At 60.0% G+C, this 17,091-nt stretch overlaps 1 protein-coding gene across 2 annotated transcripts in view; it reads right to left on the bottom strand.

Moving 5' to 3' along the window:
- Nucleotides 1–16,574, bottom strand: part of SEMA3F (semaphorin 3F) — a 28,952-nt gene extending 12,378 nt beyond the window's left edge. The window contains exons 1-2 of one of the 2 annotated variants that reach the window (XM_019723800.2): nt 16,005–16,574; nt 11,833–11,992 (exon numbers count right to left, since the gene is read on the bottom strand). In XM_019723800.2, the coding sequence (XP_019579359.2) occupies nt 11,833–11,944 (112 nt within the window). In that variant the 5' untranslated portion in view covers nt 11,945–11,992; nt 16,005–16,574. Of the gene's footprint in view, nt 1–11,832; nt 11,993–16,004 lie in introns of those variants that run through there. The other variant, XM_074312299.1, reaches the window with a different exon arrangement.
- Between the last annotated feature and the right edge of the window lie 517 nt (nt 16,575–17,091).

A 17,091-nucleotide genomic window follows, 5' to 3' on the forward strand; every position in this document is an offset into this window, starting at 1 on the left:
GGGGATGCACACAGCAGATCCAGAGCCCATGTCTGAGGGGCTGGGGGGCAAGCAAAGGCCTTGCCCTGCCCAGTCCTGACTGTGGGGCGACAAGAGAATACAGGTGATGACCTTGGCCAACCTCTGGGACGCAGGGACGCCGAGGGATCAAAGGGCCGATCCCTGCCTGGCTACAGCCTCGCCCGCCTGTCCGGCGGCGCCTCTGAAGTCCTGGGCAGGGCAGCCTGGGCACCTGTCCTGCACCTGTTGTTGGGCCACTCGGAGTCCCCTGCCTGGCCACCCAGCCATAGTGACAACAGGAAAGTAAACACTCCCCCACCTCCATGCCCATCTGTGAGAAAGGTGGGGACAGATCATTCATTCAGTAGATGAGGAAACGGAGACGTGCTAGGCAGCAGGAGACTAGCCTTGATCTGACATCCTACCTCTCAACCCTCCATGCCCCCTTATCCCTGGGCAGAGGTGAGGATTGAGCGAGTCTCTCACTTAGTCATCAAGCACGTATTTATGATGTATAACGCCAAGCACTCACAACATCCAATGTACAGGTGAGGACATCAAGGCACAGGGAAGGGTGACAACGTGCCGGAGTGCGTGCGGGGAGGGATTCCCACCTAGGTCCATGGCCTTTTGGAGGGAAGCAGGGGAGGCCCAGGCAAGGCCAGCCCTGGTGGTGAAGGCCAGAGCGGGAAGGTGACTCGTCCTCTACCAACAGGGCACATGACTCAGAACCCTCGGGACTCCTCCCAGTAGCCAAGGCTATGGCGTCAATGGCTCTGTTGTCACAGGACATGATGTTTTGGTCACAGTGGAAACTGGGGCAGGGAAAGGGTGCCCCATGAAGCCATGTGGGGTGGGGGAGATGTGGGACCAAGGGTCAGAAATTAGGGTCTGACGTGGGCTTCATGACCCTGACCAGGGCACTCTGTTCCTACCTAGACCATCTCCTGAGCCTTCTTAGTACTGACATTTAGGTGATCCTGGGGTGGGCGTCCTGCTCTGATCTCAGGGAAATGCTACAGCTGAGCATCTGTCCTTGCCCCCCCCACCCATCCTTCCCGGGCCATCTCTGCTTTGGCGGCGAGAGAATAGGCTGGGCGCCCAAGTTCTTTTCCCATGGAAGCTGGCATCTCAGACATCACCCTTTCTTGGAGGACATCAACCCTTAGTCCCATCCCTGCCTCCCCATTTCCTAGTGGGGAGCAGAGAGGGCAATGACTCAGCCCCAACCCTCCCCTAACTCCAGTCTGTCTCCATCCCATCCCCCACCCACAGGAGCAGAGCTAACCCCCAAATCATCCATCTGAAGCCAGCCTACTGATGGGGAAACAGGCGGGGAGGGTGGGAGTTTCCCAGGGTTCCAGAGTGAATTAGATAGAGCTCTGGCCTTATCAACCCAGCTGCAGTGCTCATCTCAGTGATGCCAAATTGTAGGAAAGAACTAAAACAAGGGGTCCTATGACAGCCCTGCACCCCCAGCTCCAGGGGAGAGGGGTGCTCACCTCAGGCTACAGGGTGAGGGGTGAAACTGGTGTCCTGTCCCCCTTTTCCACCCTGCCATAGGACAAAGGAACTAGGGGCTTTCATTCCTCCAAGAAGCCTGGGGCAGGGCAGGAGGTAGTTAAGTAACGCTTGCTGTCCTGTTCTGATACCTGCAGCTTCAGCAGGACTAGATCCTACTGGTCCTCAGCCCCTCTGAGGAGCAGAGACTTAGACCAAGGATCTGGGGCATCGGGGTGTGAGTGTGTGGGGGGGGCTGATGTGGACCCAGCCTGGCCATGTCCTCAGGCCAGTCCCCCTCCACCTCTGCTTCACTAGTCCCGGGCGCAGCTGATAGAGGGAGGGTCACCCCTCCCCCATCCCCACGGCCACACTGAGGGAGGGGCTGGGGCACAATGGGTTCTGAGAGTGTTGGGACTCAAGTTGGATAAGCTTTGACCTTGGGGAGGGAGGGCGGTGCGGGTGGGTAATGCCTCCTGGGAAAGGCGCCCCACCCCCATACCATCACCCAGGCTGGGCACAGGTTGGGTGGGGTGACATCCGGGAAGGCTTTTCCCGTCATGGGGAAGGAAGGGCCTTTTCTGGCATCAGACACCTCATTTCCGCAGCAGTTCCCAGCCTCTAGCCCTCCCCCATGGCCATTAGATACTCAGGGTCCTGGCCCAGGAGGGTCTGGCGAAGATCCAGAGGCAGGAACATTCTCAGTGTGTCAGGGGTTTAGTCCAGGGGTCTCCAGTTCCTCCCCTCTGGAAACAGCTGATAATGCTTTAAAGGAGGTAGTGGACAAGGGCAGCACTGAGGAGGCGTGTCCACAGCCCTCACCCGTGGACCCCGAGAGGGCGGGCCGACCCCTGCTGATGGCCATTAGATACTCAGGGTCCTGGCCCAGGAGGGTCTGGCGAAGATCCAGAGGCAGGAACATTCTCAGTGTGTAGGGGGTTTAGTCCAGGGGTCTCCAGTTCCTCCCCTCTGGAAACAGCTGATAATGCTTTAAAGGAGGTAGTGGACAAGGGCAGCACTGAGGAGGCGTGTCCACAGCCCTCACCCGTGGACCCCGAGAGGGCGGGCCGACCCCTGCTGCCCCGTCTCTAGGACACCAGGCCTGTTGCTAGTGAGGAAGGGACTGCTGCCAAAAGGGGGCTCCCGGAGCAGAGATAGGTGCCCGCCCCCTTGGTTACAGCTCCACAAAGCAGCAGCCCTGACTGACAGTGTGCTTGGGTCCTGGGGGGTGATAGACAGGTCCCTGCAGCCACTCCTGACCTCTGACCTCACGTGGGCTGGTGCAGGCCTACTCCCTGAGCTGAGGGAGAGAAGTGAGGCTGGGGGCCAGGGGCAGGGGTGCTGGCCAGGGTCTTCATCAGTCCTTCATCCTCCTGCTCTTCTGAGGAGGGAAATTGAGGTGGCAGTAGTGGCAACAGCAGGAGTGGTGAGTCCAGATGGTTCTAACTGGATACGCCCATGGGCTCTGGGGAAGGGTGGCCCCCAGCCCCTTTCTCACTCCCCTAAAGCTGTGAGGGGCCCCAGAGGAAGGCCCAGGGGTTGGGCTGGCCCCCTGGCTCCAGGCCTAATCCTCTTTTAATGAGCGGCCAACCGGAAGGTCTCAGCCCCTGGTCACAGCCATGCAACCCTGGGAGCCCCAGCCAGGCTGAGCTGGGGGCAGGGCAGCCCCAAAGCCTGTGTACATACCTTCCCCCTGCATAGCACACCCACCTCACTAATACCCCAAGGCCAAAACTCCCACACTGGCCAGGCTAGCCAGGGCGCCAGCGTTGGCAGGGATATACCAGGGTGTCACCGGCCTTGTGTTCCTTTGTTGACCGTCTCTTGGGCATTTCCCATTTGTTCAAGTCCCACATGGGGCTGGGCAGGAAAGGCTGTCACTGCTGATTTGGGGCTGGCTCTCGCAGTGCCTTTCCCAACCACCCCAGGATGTTCTGGATGGAAACCCCTAGAAGCCAGATCCAAGGTTTTGCCTTGGGCTTAAGCTACCTCCTTCCTCCCTAGGGAGTCGGCTCCAGGCTCCTCTGGACCCAAGCACCTCAATATCTGTCCCCTCCAATCCCATCCTTGGGCCAGGCTCTACAGATTGGAGACCCAGGGGCCTCCCCAGGAGCTATCCACACTCGCCCCCCTTTCCACAGGCAGGTGAGCCAGGTCGATGCCAACAAAACCAATTACAGCTGCTCTCACCCAATTAGCAACTAATTATGGCCTCATAGTCCATTCAACATAATTAACATGTAAATGACTTGGAGTGTTTATATTCAATAACGGCTCTGATTGAATTTAATTTAAATGTCTGAACTGGAAACCCAGTACCGTATTTCACCACCTAGAGTTGCCACTCCTGGGAATGTCCACCCCTCCAGGAGAGGGACCTGAGGTCTGAATGGAGAGTGAGGGGCCAACACCTGGACACCAGCCCAGCCCTGGAGAGGGTGGAAGTGGGTGCTGCCCCTACATTCCAGACAGGCCTCTCCCAGGGGTGTGGGGAGGTGGTGAGTTGGAAGAGTCCCCAGTAGAATCCTCAATATAGGAAACCCTCTGGAATGAGGGGCCCCTTCTTAAAGGCTGCTGTAAACATCCCAGCTGTTCAGTAAACACCAAGCTGGACAGGAGCCAGAGCTGGAGGAACCACCCAGCTGGGCAGGGGGCAGGGGCTGGGGGACTGGGGCTGGGGGAACTGGGGCTGGAAGGGGGCTGAGGCTAGAAGGGGGCTGGGGCTGGGAGGGTTGGGGCTCGGGGGACTGGGGCCAGCAGAACCTGGCATGCTGTTCCCACGCCCGTTCCGCCCCAGCGCCCACCTGCTCCGCCCAGGAGAGGACAGGCTGGGGGCACAGCTCATCATACGCAGGAAAAGCCAGGAGGCAAGGGGCAGCAGGGACACTCCCTGGCACATAAGCCAGCTGGAACCAGAGGTTCCCCAGCGGGAGGTTAGTGACTTTCAACCATTTTGTCCCAGCAGTTGGGGGGGCTCTCTAGCCTCGGGATCCCTGCCCATCCCCCAGCCCATGGTGCCTGATAGTTCCATCTGGGCTGGTGGCTCAGGGCGCCAAGAAGTCCTCTATGGACGCTAGCGGTGTGCACAGCTGAGTATGAGAACCCCTCCGGACACTCACTGGTCAGGCCATGTTCAGAGCTCTGGCTCAGCCTGGAAAGGACACAATGCAGTGGAGGGATGTCTGAAGGGGCAGAGCCGCCCGGGCAAGCAGCTCACACAGGAATGTGCCCCAGAAGTGTGGCGGGGTGGGGGTGAGGGTGGGGAGGGAAGAGGGGTGAGGCCTGAGGGGGAGGGCTGCTCTGACCCACTTCTCAGGTGGGGAGAGGGAAAGGGCCATCAGTGCCTCCAGTTCCACAGGCCTGGGGGCCCACCCCTCCTCCCACATTCCAGACCTGGCCCGGAAACCCCTTACTCCTTCCTCTGCCACCTCCTCCACCCTGTGACTGCAAAAGACAACAAACTCTCCATGGCTCATTTACTCCCATAAATCAACCAGACGGACAGGTCAGGATAGGAGCGACAGGCTCGTGGGTGTCAGGCCCCTCCCCCTGCCCTGGGCTCAGCCCCCATCTCTGCTGCCCTCCTCTGACTCCTGGGGTCCCTGCAGCCCCTTCATATCACACACCCGAAGATTCCCAGGATGTCCCGGCCAGTCTTAGCTCCTATCCCAACACATTTGGGTGGAAAAACTGAGGCACTACCCAAACAGATGTGCGCTCAGGGCCAGCCTTGGGGGTGCAGCGAGGCTGAGTCAGGAGCCAGGGCAGGAAGGCAGCAAGTACTCCACGAAGACCTGTGCTGGGACAGGCAGGTGTTGAACAGAATGACAATGCAGACCTCCCTGGCAGACCTCCTGGAGTGCCACCCACTCGCCTTGACCTCAGGTGATGCAGGAGCCCACCAGGCCCCCACATTCTAGCTGCTGTTCTGCCAATGAAGGTTGACTCACAGGAGCTAACCATGCTGGCTGACCAGCAGGAACAGAGGGAGTGGACTCTTCCCTAGAGGGAAATGAGGGCATCAGCACTGAGCCTTAAGTGGGAAGAAACAAGGCTCTTGGCTAGGTGCAGAGACCTCAGAGGAAAGAACATGTCCGGGTAGGAAGCCAAGGAGGGGTCAGGGTGGTGATGGGAGAGGGTGGAGGCAAGGAAGGACCAGGGGAGGAAGGAAGGAAGCAAGAAGAGCGGGGGAAGGGGGGTCTGCAGCTGAGGCCTCACACTCCAAAGGCTTCCTGGTCCCCAGAGGCGCCTGTTGCTTTGGGGCTGTTCCTGCCTGCAGAGGTAAGGCAGATAGGCAGGACTTGCAGGGTGGCCCCCCTGAGAATGCCACAAGTCAGCCTAGCTGAGGCCACCCTCCCCACCCAGGCTGGCCTCCTGGGTGTTCCACACCCGCTACCCGGGCCCGATTCTATGCTGGGTCGGGACCAGTGGTCAGGGTCTGGAGTCCAGGAGGCGTCCGCCCTCTCCCTGGGGCTGCTCAGCCGCCTTGGGGGTGGGGGGTGGCTGCAGGCCTGCCAAGCTCAGGCGCCCACGTGAGCTAGGCTTGGGATTCAGACTGGAGCCTTCTGGCATCCAGGCCTTTGGCAAGGGCCCTCTTGCTATTTCTAAGAAAAATGCAGCAGGAATCTTCTCTGCTTCTCCAAAGCGCCAAGGGCCCCCTTGAGGCGGGGCTCAGATTCCCAGGCCAGTGCCAGGCCAGGCCAGGCCAGGCCAACATGCTCCCGGCCCAGCTGTGTAGATGTCCAAGTGAGCAGCCCAAATCTGGTCAACCCAGCACAAGCTGCAGGAGCCAGAGGAGGGGACATTGCAACTGATCGTGGGCTCCAACCAGACTGGGGAGCTCATCTTAGAGAGATCCCCCTCCAAGGTATCCCCTCCACAAATGCATCTCTTATCTTTGGATTTACAATATGTATGCGGTACCTCTGCTGGGATTAAAAGGGGCTTAAAAATCACAAGGAGAAAGTGCAAACTATATCCTGGCACCCTGCCCTTTCCCCAGGTGCTACACCACAAACACCTTGCCTCTGCTTCTGCTCTTCCCTCTCCCACAATCTCTCTTCCCCTGCTGGAGATGTAGCCTCCTCCACGAAGCCTGTCCAGATGCCCATGGTACCCTTCTCCTCCTCCTGACCCCACGCCACCACAGGGCTCAGGGTCCCTCCTGCAGTCTTCTCCAAATACCGTCTCGCTCACCAAAGGTTAGAAATCCAGAGGGTGGGGTGAGGCAGTGTGGGGTTCCTTGGGCAGCCTCCAGGATCAGCCCTCACCTGTCTGCTACCCTCAGCGGAGCTTCTGGTTACTAAGAGTTCTTTGCTGGGGCCGCAACTACACTCACAAAGTGAATCCTCCTGAAAACATGATGATGTCGGCACCATCCATATCCGCATTTTACAGATGAGGTAGCAGGGACACAGATGAGGTAGCAGGGACCAGTGAGGTCAAGGTCCACCCAAGTCCAGGATGCAAGCAGCGTAGCCGGAAACCTCAGGATGCTGCTTCCACAGGAAGAGACCAGAGCTTGGAGAGGCTAAGCCACTTGTCAGAGGTCACCCAGCTGGTGAGGGTAGAATGGGGTTTGTCTGCCTTCAGGGCCAGTCCTTCCAACCACCACCTGTGCATTCTACCAAATTTCAGTGCCCTACTCCGTGCCCTGGAGCCTTGAGGAGCTGGAGCCTGGGGCCCGGTACCCACAGCTCTGAAGACACCCTCTGGGCCCCTATCACCTCCAGAGGGGTCACAGGGTTGGGGGTGCACATATACAGGTGCAGACAGCCGGGAGCCCAGTCTGAGACTGTTGCCTCCTAAGCCACAGGGTGAAAGATGCTTTTATGGGCCAGGATGAGATTTTTATCTTGGCGGTTTCTCTTTAAATTCTTTACGATTACGAAGCAGCGGGGGCTGCCAAGGAACATGATTTACTCCTTGAGCATGCACCAGCTCCTCACTCGGTGCCAAGGGAAGCTGGAGCCAGGGAGGGAGGGGCAGGCATAGTGCCAGGGAACCAGAGACAAGGCCTGTGCCGCTGAGGCCCAGCCGGTGGCGGTCCCATCCGACGCTTGGCTGGACCTGGAAGGACCACAGCTGAAGGCCCCAGCCCCTGGCCTGGCTGACTCAGGCTGGACCTCAGGCAGGTCCTCTGCAAGCACAAGGACATATCCCCATTCTCTCTGAGGGCCGATTCCGGGCAGCTGAGGGGTGGGCAGCCAGCCCACAGGACTTCCCAACTCCCTAAGTGGCCAGTTCCAAGTCCCCTGTTAGGAGTGAGGCAGCTCCCATTTCCAGGAAAACTGATCCCAAATGCAGAGATTGGGGCTCAAGTTCACGCTTTGGATCTTCCTTCCTCCCTCCTCCTGGCTCATCCTAGAATACCCACCCATCCTGGTTTGCTAGATTCAGATCCCCCTGTAGCTATCCAAGCCACCTGACCGCTGCCCAGCTCCCTAATGCCACCCCTGGCCTCAAGCTCCCAGAGCTCCTCACCTCCTCTGCAATCTGAAACTAGCCAGGGAGACCCTGGGGGGCAAGGGTGGGTCCTCCAGCTCCCCAGCCCCACCCCCATACCTGTGCAGTCAGGCCTGGGGGTGGGGCAATGCTCCATCAAGGCTTACACAACCTCCTACCCCTACCCCCACCAACTGTGACCCCTCCTAACTTCCAAATCTCATCTTTTCCTAACAAAGAAACCTGGAAACTGGCTCTCTGATGCCACATGCAAATGCTGTAAGTGGTGGCACTGTTCTGGGCCATTAGCTCCCCCCAACCAAGCTCAGAGGCAGGACTGACCAGCATGCACCCATTCCCCTTCCACCTGCAGAATATCCTTCTGCAGTGAGCAAGCCAATGACACCAGAGTCACAGAAGGTCCAAACCCCAAGGCTCCTCTGGACACAGGAGCACTTTCCTCTGCAGGACCCTGGTTTTCCTTCTCTGAAGGGAGAGCTCCCTAGGGGCACCAGAAGCCGCAACCCTATCCCTTCCCTTGGGAAAACTAAAGCTGGCACCGCAGGATCCTGGAACCCTGTCCCTCGCTCATGGGACCGGGCTGTGCATCCCCCATCCCACCCTCCACACTCAGTCCCGAGATAAGCTAAGGCATCAGGCAGAGCCAGGCTGCATCTTGGTCCTGGCTCCTGAGTGACACAGGAAGCCTCTAGGTCTCATGCCTCACAGGACATCCAGGGAGGCCCCGTCAGGCCTTGGAGGGACCACTCCTTGGTCATCACCATGCACACCTACTATTACTTTTATTATTCGTATCTTTCCTGACCTCCTTTGGCAAGATGACCTTCTGCTCCATCTCCCTACTTCTGCCTCAATTTCCCAAGTAGCCCAGCCACCTCATGTCATCACAAGACCCCTTTCCCCCACCAAAAAACCTCTTGGCCAAAGCCAGCCCAGGCAGCAGCAGTGTATTATGGGATGGCTTCCTGGGAAAAAATAAACATTCCCCAAGCTTAACAAAAGCCCTGGCAGGGCCCTGGCACCTCCCTGCAGCAGCTGAGGTGGTGCCCTTTCAGGGTGGGGGAAGGAGAGCGTTTTCTCTCAGACTTGGCCCGTGACTCTGGGGTTAAGAGGACTCCAGGCCCACGCAAGGGGTGGGGGGGGGGGGTGGAGGAAAGAGGGATTTGCTGTCCAGGCTCTCTAGTCCCAAGTACCCTGAGCTCTCAAAGAATACCTTGCCTGCTTCTAGCCATCTTTTCTACGTGATCCCTCACTTGTGGCTGACCTGGGCTGTGCAGCTGATGGAAGCTCAGGAGGTGAGTCCCAAGAGCCACACACACACACACACACACACACACACTTTCACTGAACCCTGAGTCCCTTCTCCCTTACATCCTCTCGGCTTTAGGCCCGGCTGGGGCAGGCAGCAAACCCAAGTCTGGCCCAGTTCCTGCCTTTGTTCCTTTATCTGCCCTGGGCAGTATGGCCCCTCATGCCAGCACCTCCGCCTTAGAGCCTGGCCCCCCCAGAGTGGAACTAGCACCTGCAGCAAGACTCAGGTAGGGAGCTCATGAGCCAAGGCTGAGTCCCTGAGGCCTGGCTTACCAGTGACTATGTCCACCCAAGGCACAGATGGAGAAACTGAGGCATGGGGCCAGAGAGACCACCAATGCCTCTGTGCCCCTCTCGTGTACTCGGCGGAGAAGCCCCCTCCTTCCCAGTCTCTGGCCTGGCTGTAGGATGGCAGTTTCTGTAGGTGTGGGTCTCCATTCTCACGCCACAAACACTTGGTGAGGTCTTCCTCCTCACTGAGGGCCACTTTGTGTATATGACCCGGCGGAGACCACCCAGCACAGGGCCTGGGAAGTGCTGGGCTCCCAGGTGGCACTGACCAACTGGGTGTCCGCTGTCTTTCAGTCAATTTCACTGTAAGTACCTGACTGTGTTCGCTGCAGAGCCCCCAGTACTCAGCACAAGGCCTGGTGCATAGTAGGTTCTCGAGTATCTGCTCAACTAAGTGACATCTAAGCATACAATTAGGATATGAGATTAAGTGGGGAACAGGAAGGGCCATTCAGGGCAGAGAAACCTGCGTGTGCAAAGGCACCAAGGCCCAGGGAGGGGGTGGGGCCCCAGGTAACACACAACCCCACCCCAGGCTGCCAGGCAGTCAGCACCACCATAGGCTGGCTGCCAGGAGTTGGGCTTTTAGTCACCGCGGGTGTCGGCTTCAGAGCTAACCGAGAGGGAATCGACCTGACTGATGTGGGAGTCAGGCGACAACAAGGCCAGGACACCAGGGTTCTATTTCTGGCCTCGCCTCTGCCTCCCGCCTGACCTTGGCCCTGCCCTTGCCCGAGCCTCGGTTTCTCTCTGGAAAACTGGAACAAAAGCCTTTACCCCTTTGGCCCTGGAGTTCCAAGAAGGCTTAAAAGGAGCATACGGAGGAGCTCCCTATGTTTTGTCCCTCCTGCTTCCTCTCATGGGTCTCCAGGGTGATGACAAAAATAACACCCAGAATGTATGTCTGGGCTCCAGGGTCCCAGGGGTGTGGAGACCAAGCCACCCCTCCTTCCCATGGGGGGAAGGGGATGCTCTACTCCCTCTCCCTGCACCCTGGGCTGGGAAGGGGGTAGGAAGGGAGATCAGGTCCCATCAAGACTAACTAATCAATCTGCTCTGAGGAATTCCACCAATGAAGGGTGGGGATATCAGCAGAATAAATATCTCATCTTCCAGGCCTAGGAGAAGAGGGCTGCTTTTACAAACCAAACTGATGCACTCTTCTGCCCATTTCTCAGTTTCTTCCAGGCACATCCTCATAAATTCAATCCCCACTAACGCCAGCAAGTTGCAGGGGTGGGATGAGGGCAAGGGAAGGGCTCTGCTGGGGAACATGTGAACTTGGTGAGGTGAGGGCTGGGCCTCGGCCAAGCCTGAGGAAGGAAAGAGGTCAGCCCAGCCTTTCACCCCAACATGTGTGCCCGGAAATCTAGCCAGCCATCGCAAAGTCAGCCCCACCCATGACAGGCGGCTGGACAAAGTGACCTCGGGCCAGAGGAGGGCCCAGGCTGAGAATTCAGCAGTGACCCCAGGTCCCCAGGCCCCAGTATGGCCACTGCCCCTTACCCCAGGCCGAGGGTAGACTCTAATCACACACCCTCGAGGAAGTGGCTAGTGGGTGAGCCATGTGTACAGCTGAGTGTACGTGTCATGTGTGTTCCCCTGCCCAGTGGGGTTAGGTGCAAAGGTGATGGAGCTGGGGGACCAGCGTCTCACTCTGCAGACCACAGCCCATCACTATAACCTTCCAGGGACTTCCGAGGCAAAGTGCTCACTGGGGATCGCAGGGGCTCAGGCTTGTCACTATAGCATGTGTTCTCTCAGAACTTACCAGCCGGCCTACCCAGTCACAGCCTCCCCAAGTCCTGGGCATCCCTCCCCCCTGGAGGCCCACAGCAAGGTTACTCAAGCACCCACACCCCAGTAGAGTAGGTCCTGCTCCTCCTGCTTCCTGAGCCCTCAGGGTCTGCATGACTATCTGACCCTCCACTCCAGGGACTACCCAGGGCAAGACCAGACGCATAGCAGTGGCAAGAAAGGGCTTCTACAAACACAGAGGGAAACAGCCTGCAGAGCCGAGGCCACCCAGCCTGAGACCTCACATGCTAGCTCTAGAAGGGGCCGACTCAGGACCCTTCTCCACGATGTCTAAGTGGCCCAGTCTCTAGCCCTTCCCAGCAGGCCACCACCTCCCTGTCCCCACCACACACACCCAGGGAGACCCATGTGGCTGCACAACTTGTCCTTTTTTTGCCCTGACTTCTCCTCTCTCCTGTGCAATGGGGCCAAGTGCTATGCATGACGAATAGCAAGGTGGCCTCTTACCTTTGAATGAGAGCTGGACCCGGGGTGTGGCTGGGAGGTGGTCCTGGGTGGGGGTGGCTGGCCAGGCCCCAGTCAGTAGGGAAGCCCAGAGGAGGAAACCAGCGACAGGCATCGTGGGAGGGGCCGAGGGCCCAGGAAGCAGGCTCGGCAGTCTGGACACCTGCGAGGGGGGAATCAAGATTGGAATGTGAAGCAGATAAGGGAGTCCTGCCCTTACCCGCATTTCCCACGTGTAATTCTGACCAAGGTACCTTAGTTTCCCTAGCTGAACAAATAGGGTGATGGGGGTCTCCTTGCTCACACACTCAGCCTGGGGCCATGAATGCCCCAGTGTGGAAACCTCATATACTTTCCTGTCCCTGCCTCTGTCTGGGGAGGTGTAACAAATAGGCCTAAAAACCAATCAGGTGTAGCCTGGGGTCAGCAGAGCTAACAGGGGCCCCTGGAGACTCAAACCCCCAACCTCCGGCCCCCAGACTCCCAAATTCCACTCACAGGAGCCAGACCAAGCAGGTGAACTACAGCCCTCTCCGTTCCCAACGAGCCCTTCCTTGCACCACCCCTAACCACATGGACTGCCCCTTCCCTCTGCCATCTCAAGGAATGTGGGAAAGAGGTGGGTCCAGCCCTGCCTGCTCCAACAAAACCTCTCCTCCAAGTACAGGAAAATCTGGACCTGATTATTGGGGTGGGGTGCATGGGAGAGAGTGGAGGATGAGTGAGACACACGTAGACAGCCTAAAGTGAAAGAGCGACAGCAGCCAGAAAAGGAGAGGCAAAGAATAGCAGTGTATACTTTTACTGAAATCACAGCAGGAGGGATCCAGGTCAGACATACGGAAGGACTTCCTGCCAGGAAAAGTTCCAGCTCTACCTCTAGAGGATGAAGAAGGGGAGCTAGGATGGCCAGCTGGCCTGGGCAGGCCTGCAGTCTCCCCTGCAAAACTCCCACACCCCCAGCAGGTCCAAGTTTGGATACTGTTTTTCAAATATTGTCTCCCGTGGCAGGCTGGCTGTTGGGTAAACGCAGCCTAGCACCAGTTGTCGCAACATATTGCTCCCTCCCAGCAAAAGCCAGCGCCAACTCCCAACCCCCCCACCCAGATGCACTGGAGGTGGGGGCACCAAGAATGACAGTGTGAGCCCCATCCCCCAGATCTGGCCTGTCTATTACCTTCTCACTTGGGAGGCAGGAACTCTGGCCAATGTTAGGACCTTGGGGCGGGGTGAGGGGTACTATGGCCTGTTACTCCTGCACTGGCTGATATACGCTGAGGCAAGGCCCAGGTTCCGCATCTGACTCTCAGGGCTCCCTAGATAGACCCCGGGGCCCTCCCTAGGCCCACCTCCCCAGAGCCCTTGCCTCTCCGGCCTAGGCAAACCACTCATGGTTCCTCAGGCAGGAAATGCAGCTTCAGGCCTCCTGGCCCATTCCCCATGTGGTGACCTCTGTGGAAACACCCCCTCCAGAGTGCCTGACACACCTCTCAGGTTCCTTCAAAATCCCCCATCACAGATGCGCCCTCCTGGGGAGGCTGGCTGGGGGAGGGCAGAATCAGAACCAGCCCCTCCCCCTGTCTGCTTGGGGCACCAAGAAGGTGCTGATGAATGGCAAGCTGTGATGAGGGAGGCAGGTGGGAGAAAGGGCTTTGCAGCCACCACCACCCTCGGGGTACACCTAGGAGGCCCCCACTAACAGTTGTGGATGCATACACACGTCCACATGCCCGCACACGTCCTCACAGGCATGTTTGCTCAAGAACTTGACCTGCTAGTGGGGTGGGGCTCAAGGAAGCTGGGAGACACTGTCCTGGCTTTGGGAGGGTAAGATGCAGTCTGGGTCCCTCAGAGAGCTTTGATCCTATGTATCAGGGTGCTCGGGTTGACTCACTTCCCCCCTCCTTGTAACCTCATTTCTCCTGCATCCATTTTCACAGTGACAAGGTCAGGGTCACCAAGGACAGTTGGAGTCCCCCAAGGTGTCCAGGAAGGTGGAGGGCCTTACCCTAAGGATCCCTACAGGGACCTCCCACAGTGCTCTGGCCCTTTAAAGGGGTGAATGGGGAATGTTCAAGTCTGTTGGGGCCTCCAAGCCCCCTCTTTAGCAGCCTGGGGGATGGAGGAGAGGAGAGGAAGGAAGGAGAGGAGGAGGACAGAGGGTGGGAAGGGGAGGGCATTTCTATAGTTGCCTCCCTTCTGCCAGCCCCTAGCTGCATTCCACTCAGCCCCGGCCCCAGAGAAGCCCCCAGTCAGCAGGCCCAGGTGGGTGGACAGAGAAGGAACAGCCACCGCCACCTGGGAGCCCACCAGGAGGAGAGCAGAGAAGGAAGGAAAGAAGGCTGGCTGGGAGGGAGCAAGGGAGGCAGGCGGGAGGGAGGAGGAGAGAGGGAGGAGAGAGGGAGGGACGGAGGAGAGACGCGAACAAAGAACCGAGGAGCTGGGGCTGGCAAGGGGTGCAGGAAAGGGGCTGCCGATCGAGGGGGTCCGGAGGCACCTGGGGGCGGGGCAGGGGGCTAGGTGGTCGAATCGTCCAGCCTGCTCCAGACCTCCCAGGCTTAGAGTGGGGGTGGAGGGGTAGACAGCCTCAGGGAAGGGAGGTTTACTCCTCTGAGCTGAGAACTGCCAGGATGGAAGGGAGACAGAAGCAGGGGCTACGGGGGAACATGGGGAAGAAATTATTAACAGCACATCACCCTCTATCCAGCCCCTCAGATACTCTCCGTTAGAGGCCAGAGCTCCTTCCTGGCTCCTTGGTTTTCCCCCTCCCCCAACACCCCATGGACCAGGAAGCAGAGCCACCCTAGCACAGCTGGGATTGAAACTCCTCCTTTCGTGGTGGTCGGGGGTTTCCCAGTCAAGGTCACCTGGGTTAGGCTCCATCCTCCCCCTTAAGGTAGGCCTAGCAGAGCAGGGTGGGGGTGCTGAGGCTAGGCTGCTGGCCTTCTCTCCCCCACACACACACTTCCGGAGGACCTGACTCCTTCAGAACTGAGGGGCTGCAGTAGGGGTAGGCATGCCCAGTGCCCTCGCCTTCCAGGACACCATTCCAGGACATGGGTCCAGGCACAATCCTTTTGCAGCCTGGTATAAAGCCCCAGCTTCAAACAACCCCCTAGGCTGGGATGAGCCTCCCAAACCCTGGGTACAGTTTCCCTATCTCTGCAACTAGGACAGGGGCTTCTGGGAGACAATCTGGGTGAATTCAAGAGGACAGCAACCCCCAACCTGGTCAGCTCCAGGGCAGACACAGCAGTGCCTTCAATTCCATCCCTCCCCCAGGTGTTCATGGGCTGGTGCTCACAAGACAGTTATCTCAAGAATGAGAAGTTATTTATCCAGCCAGGCCCCCACCCCTAGCCCCAGATGACCCCTCCTGCCATGCCTGCCTTGTTCCTGGGCCACCTTGACACTCCCTGGTCCCACCTGCTCTAGGAGAGCCCACCAAGCTCCTCGTGTCCCTTGCCCACTTCACCACTGGGGCCCAGCCTGCCCAAACGTGGGCTTGACTGCAGGCTTTCCCAGCTACCTACACCCCACATACTGCCGGCCCCTAACTAACAAGACTCCCTGCTGGCAAAGAAACCCAAGCTGGTAGCTGGAGGTCAGGGGGCCGGCACAGTGCTGGGAGAAAAGCCTGGGGGCCGGCAGTCCTCCTGCCCTGCAGATCCGGGAGACCCTCCACGTGGGGGCAGCCAGGATAGCGCTTCCTTTCCGGCAGACGATCGTGAGATCGGGACACTGAGGCAGGAACACTGAGGCAGGGCGGGCGCACCTACCGGGGAAGAGCGCTGCCTGAAGCGTTAGTGAGTGAAAGAGCTGAGCCAGGAGAAGGGGCATCCGGACTCCCGCTCCAGAAACGTGGGGGTGGGGGTGTAAGGGAGCACCCACCCACCAAGAACCTTACGGGGAAAAAGTTGCTTTACACACTGATGACCCCGCAGGCCACCTCATCCACACAACCCCATGTCGCCCCGATGCAAAGGGTCCGGGCACGCCAGACAGGTACAGCGCCCACTCTAGACCTGTCGCCCCTGCGTCTGCGGGAAGCTCCCTGGCTCTCCATGCCCCGTGCCACGCACACTTCCGCAGAGTTGCAGTGCCGCGGGTCTCAGAGGGATCGCGGGGTGGCCCGGCCGCTTGCCCGCTCCCTCCCGGTTCCCTGCCGCACTCACCTCTTCCGCGGCGGCGGGGCCTGGGCTCCCGGGCGTCGGCGGCTACCGCGGCGGCAGAGCGGCTCCGGGTTGGGCCGGCCCGCGCTAGCGGCCCCCCGGGGCCATGGCCCTGCCCGCGCCCTCTCGCCGCTGTGCCTGAGCCCGGGTCGGCGCCGCGGCCCGGGCTTAACCGGTTCCGAGGGTTTCGAGCGCGTCAGCAGCCGAGGCCCCGGGCTCCAGCCCGGGCCATGGGAAGGCTCAGGGGCGCTCGGGGCCGCCTCCCCCCGGGTGGGCTGCGGGCGCCCCCTGGCCGGCGCACCGAGGGCGCATTCCCCGGCGCAGGGAGCGGGGCGCGGGCGACCGTGCGCTCGGCTTCGGGGCGCTGCGCTCGGTTCGGCCCGGTGGCGCTGTGCCCGCCTGGTTGCTGCGCTGGGGCCGGGCGGCCGTGCCGGGCTGCGCCGTTCCTCGCCGAGCACCCTGGCCCTGCGCTGCGCTCGGGAATCGGCGGACCGCGGCCGTTCGCTCGCTCCCTGGGTCTGGTCTCGCGGCCGCCGGCGGGACGGGGCGCTAGGAACCGCGCGGGGAGCGCCCGCAATTGGCCGCCCGTGGGCGACATTTGCATAGCGCGGCCCCGCCCCACCCGCCCCGCCCGGCCCCACCCCCGGGGCGGGACCCGCCCGTCCGCCGCCCCGCCCCCCCTCCACCTGTCGGCGGGCTGGGTTGGGGTCCCTCAGGCGGTGGGGCAGCACGCCTCGGGAGAGGGTTGTCTGCACTCTGCGCCCCTGTCCCGGCCTCGCGGGCGGCGCCCCCGCCCCGCCCTGGCTTTGTCTCTCCGTGGATACACCGCGCACACCGCGCCTGGTGTTTACCCGGGCACTCAACTCCCAGGCGGGAAGGGTAGATGCGCCGGGGAGCAACGAGCCTGCGCTCACCTGCGCACCCCTGCCGTGTGGCTCCTTCCCACTCGCTGCCAGTTGCGGCTGGCCGCTCGCGTGAGCCCCTCAGCGCGGGACCTAGGACTGCCCCGGCCGCTCAGCAGGTGGCGGTGCAGCTCCTGGGACGGCTGACACCGCTGGACCTGCCTGCCCCCCCCCAGCCCAGGCCAGGT

This window comes from Rhinolophus sinicus, linkage group LG10 (assembly GCF_036562045.2).
Source record: "Rhinolophus sinicus isolate RSC01 linkage group LG10, ASM3656204v1, whole genome shotgun sequence".
NCBI lineage: Eukaryota > Metazoa > Chordata > Mammalia > Chiroptera > Rhinolophidae > Rhinolophus > Rhinolophus sinicus.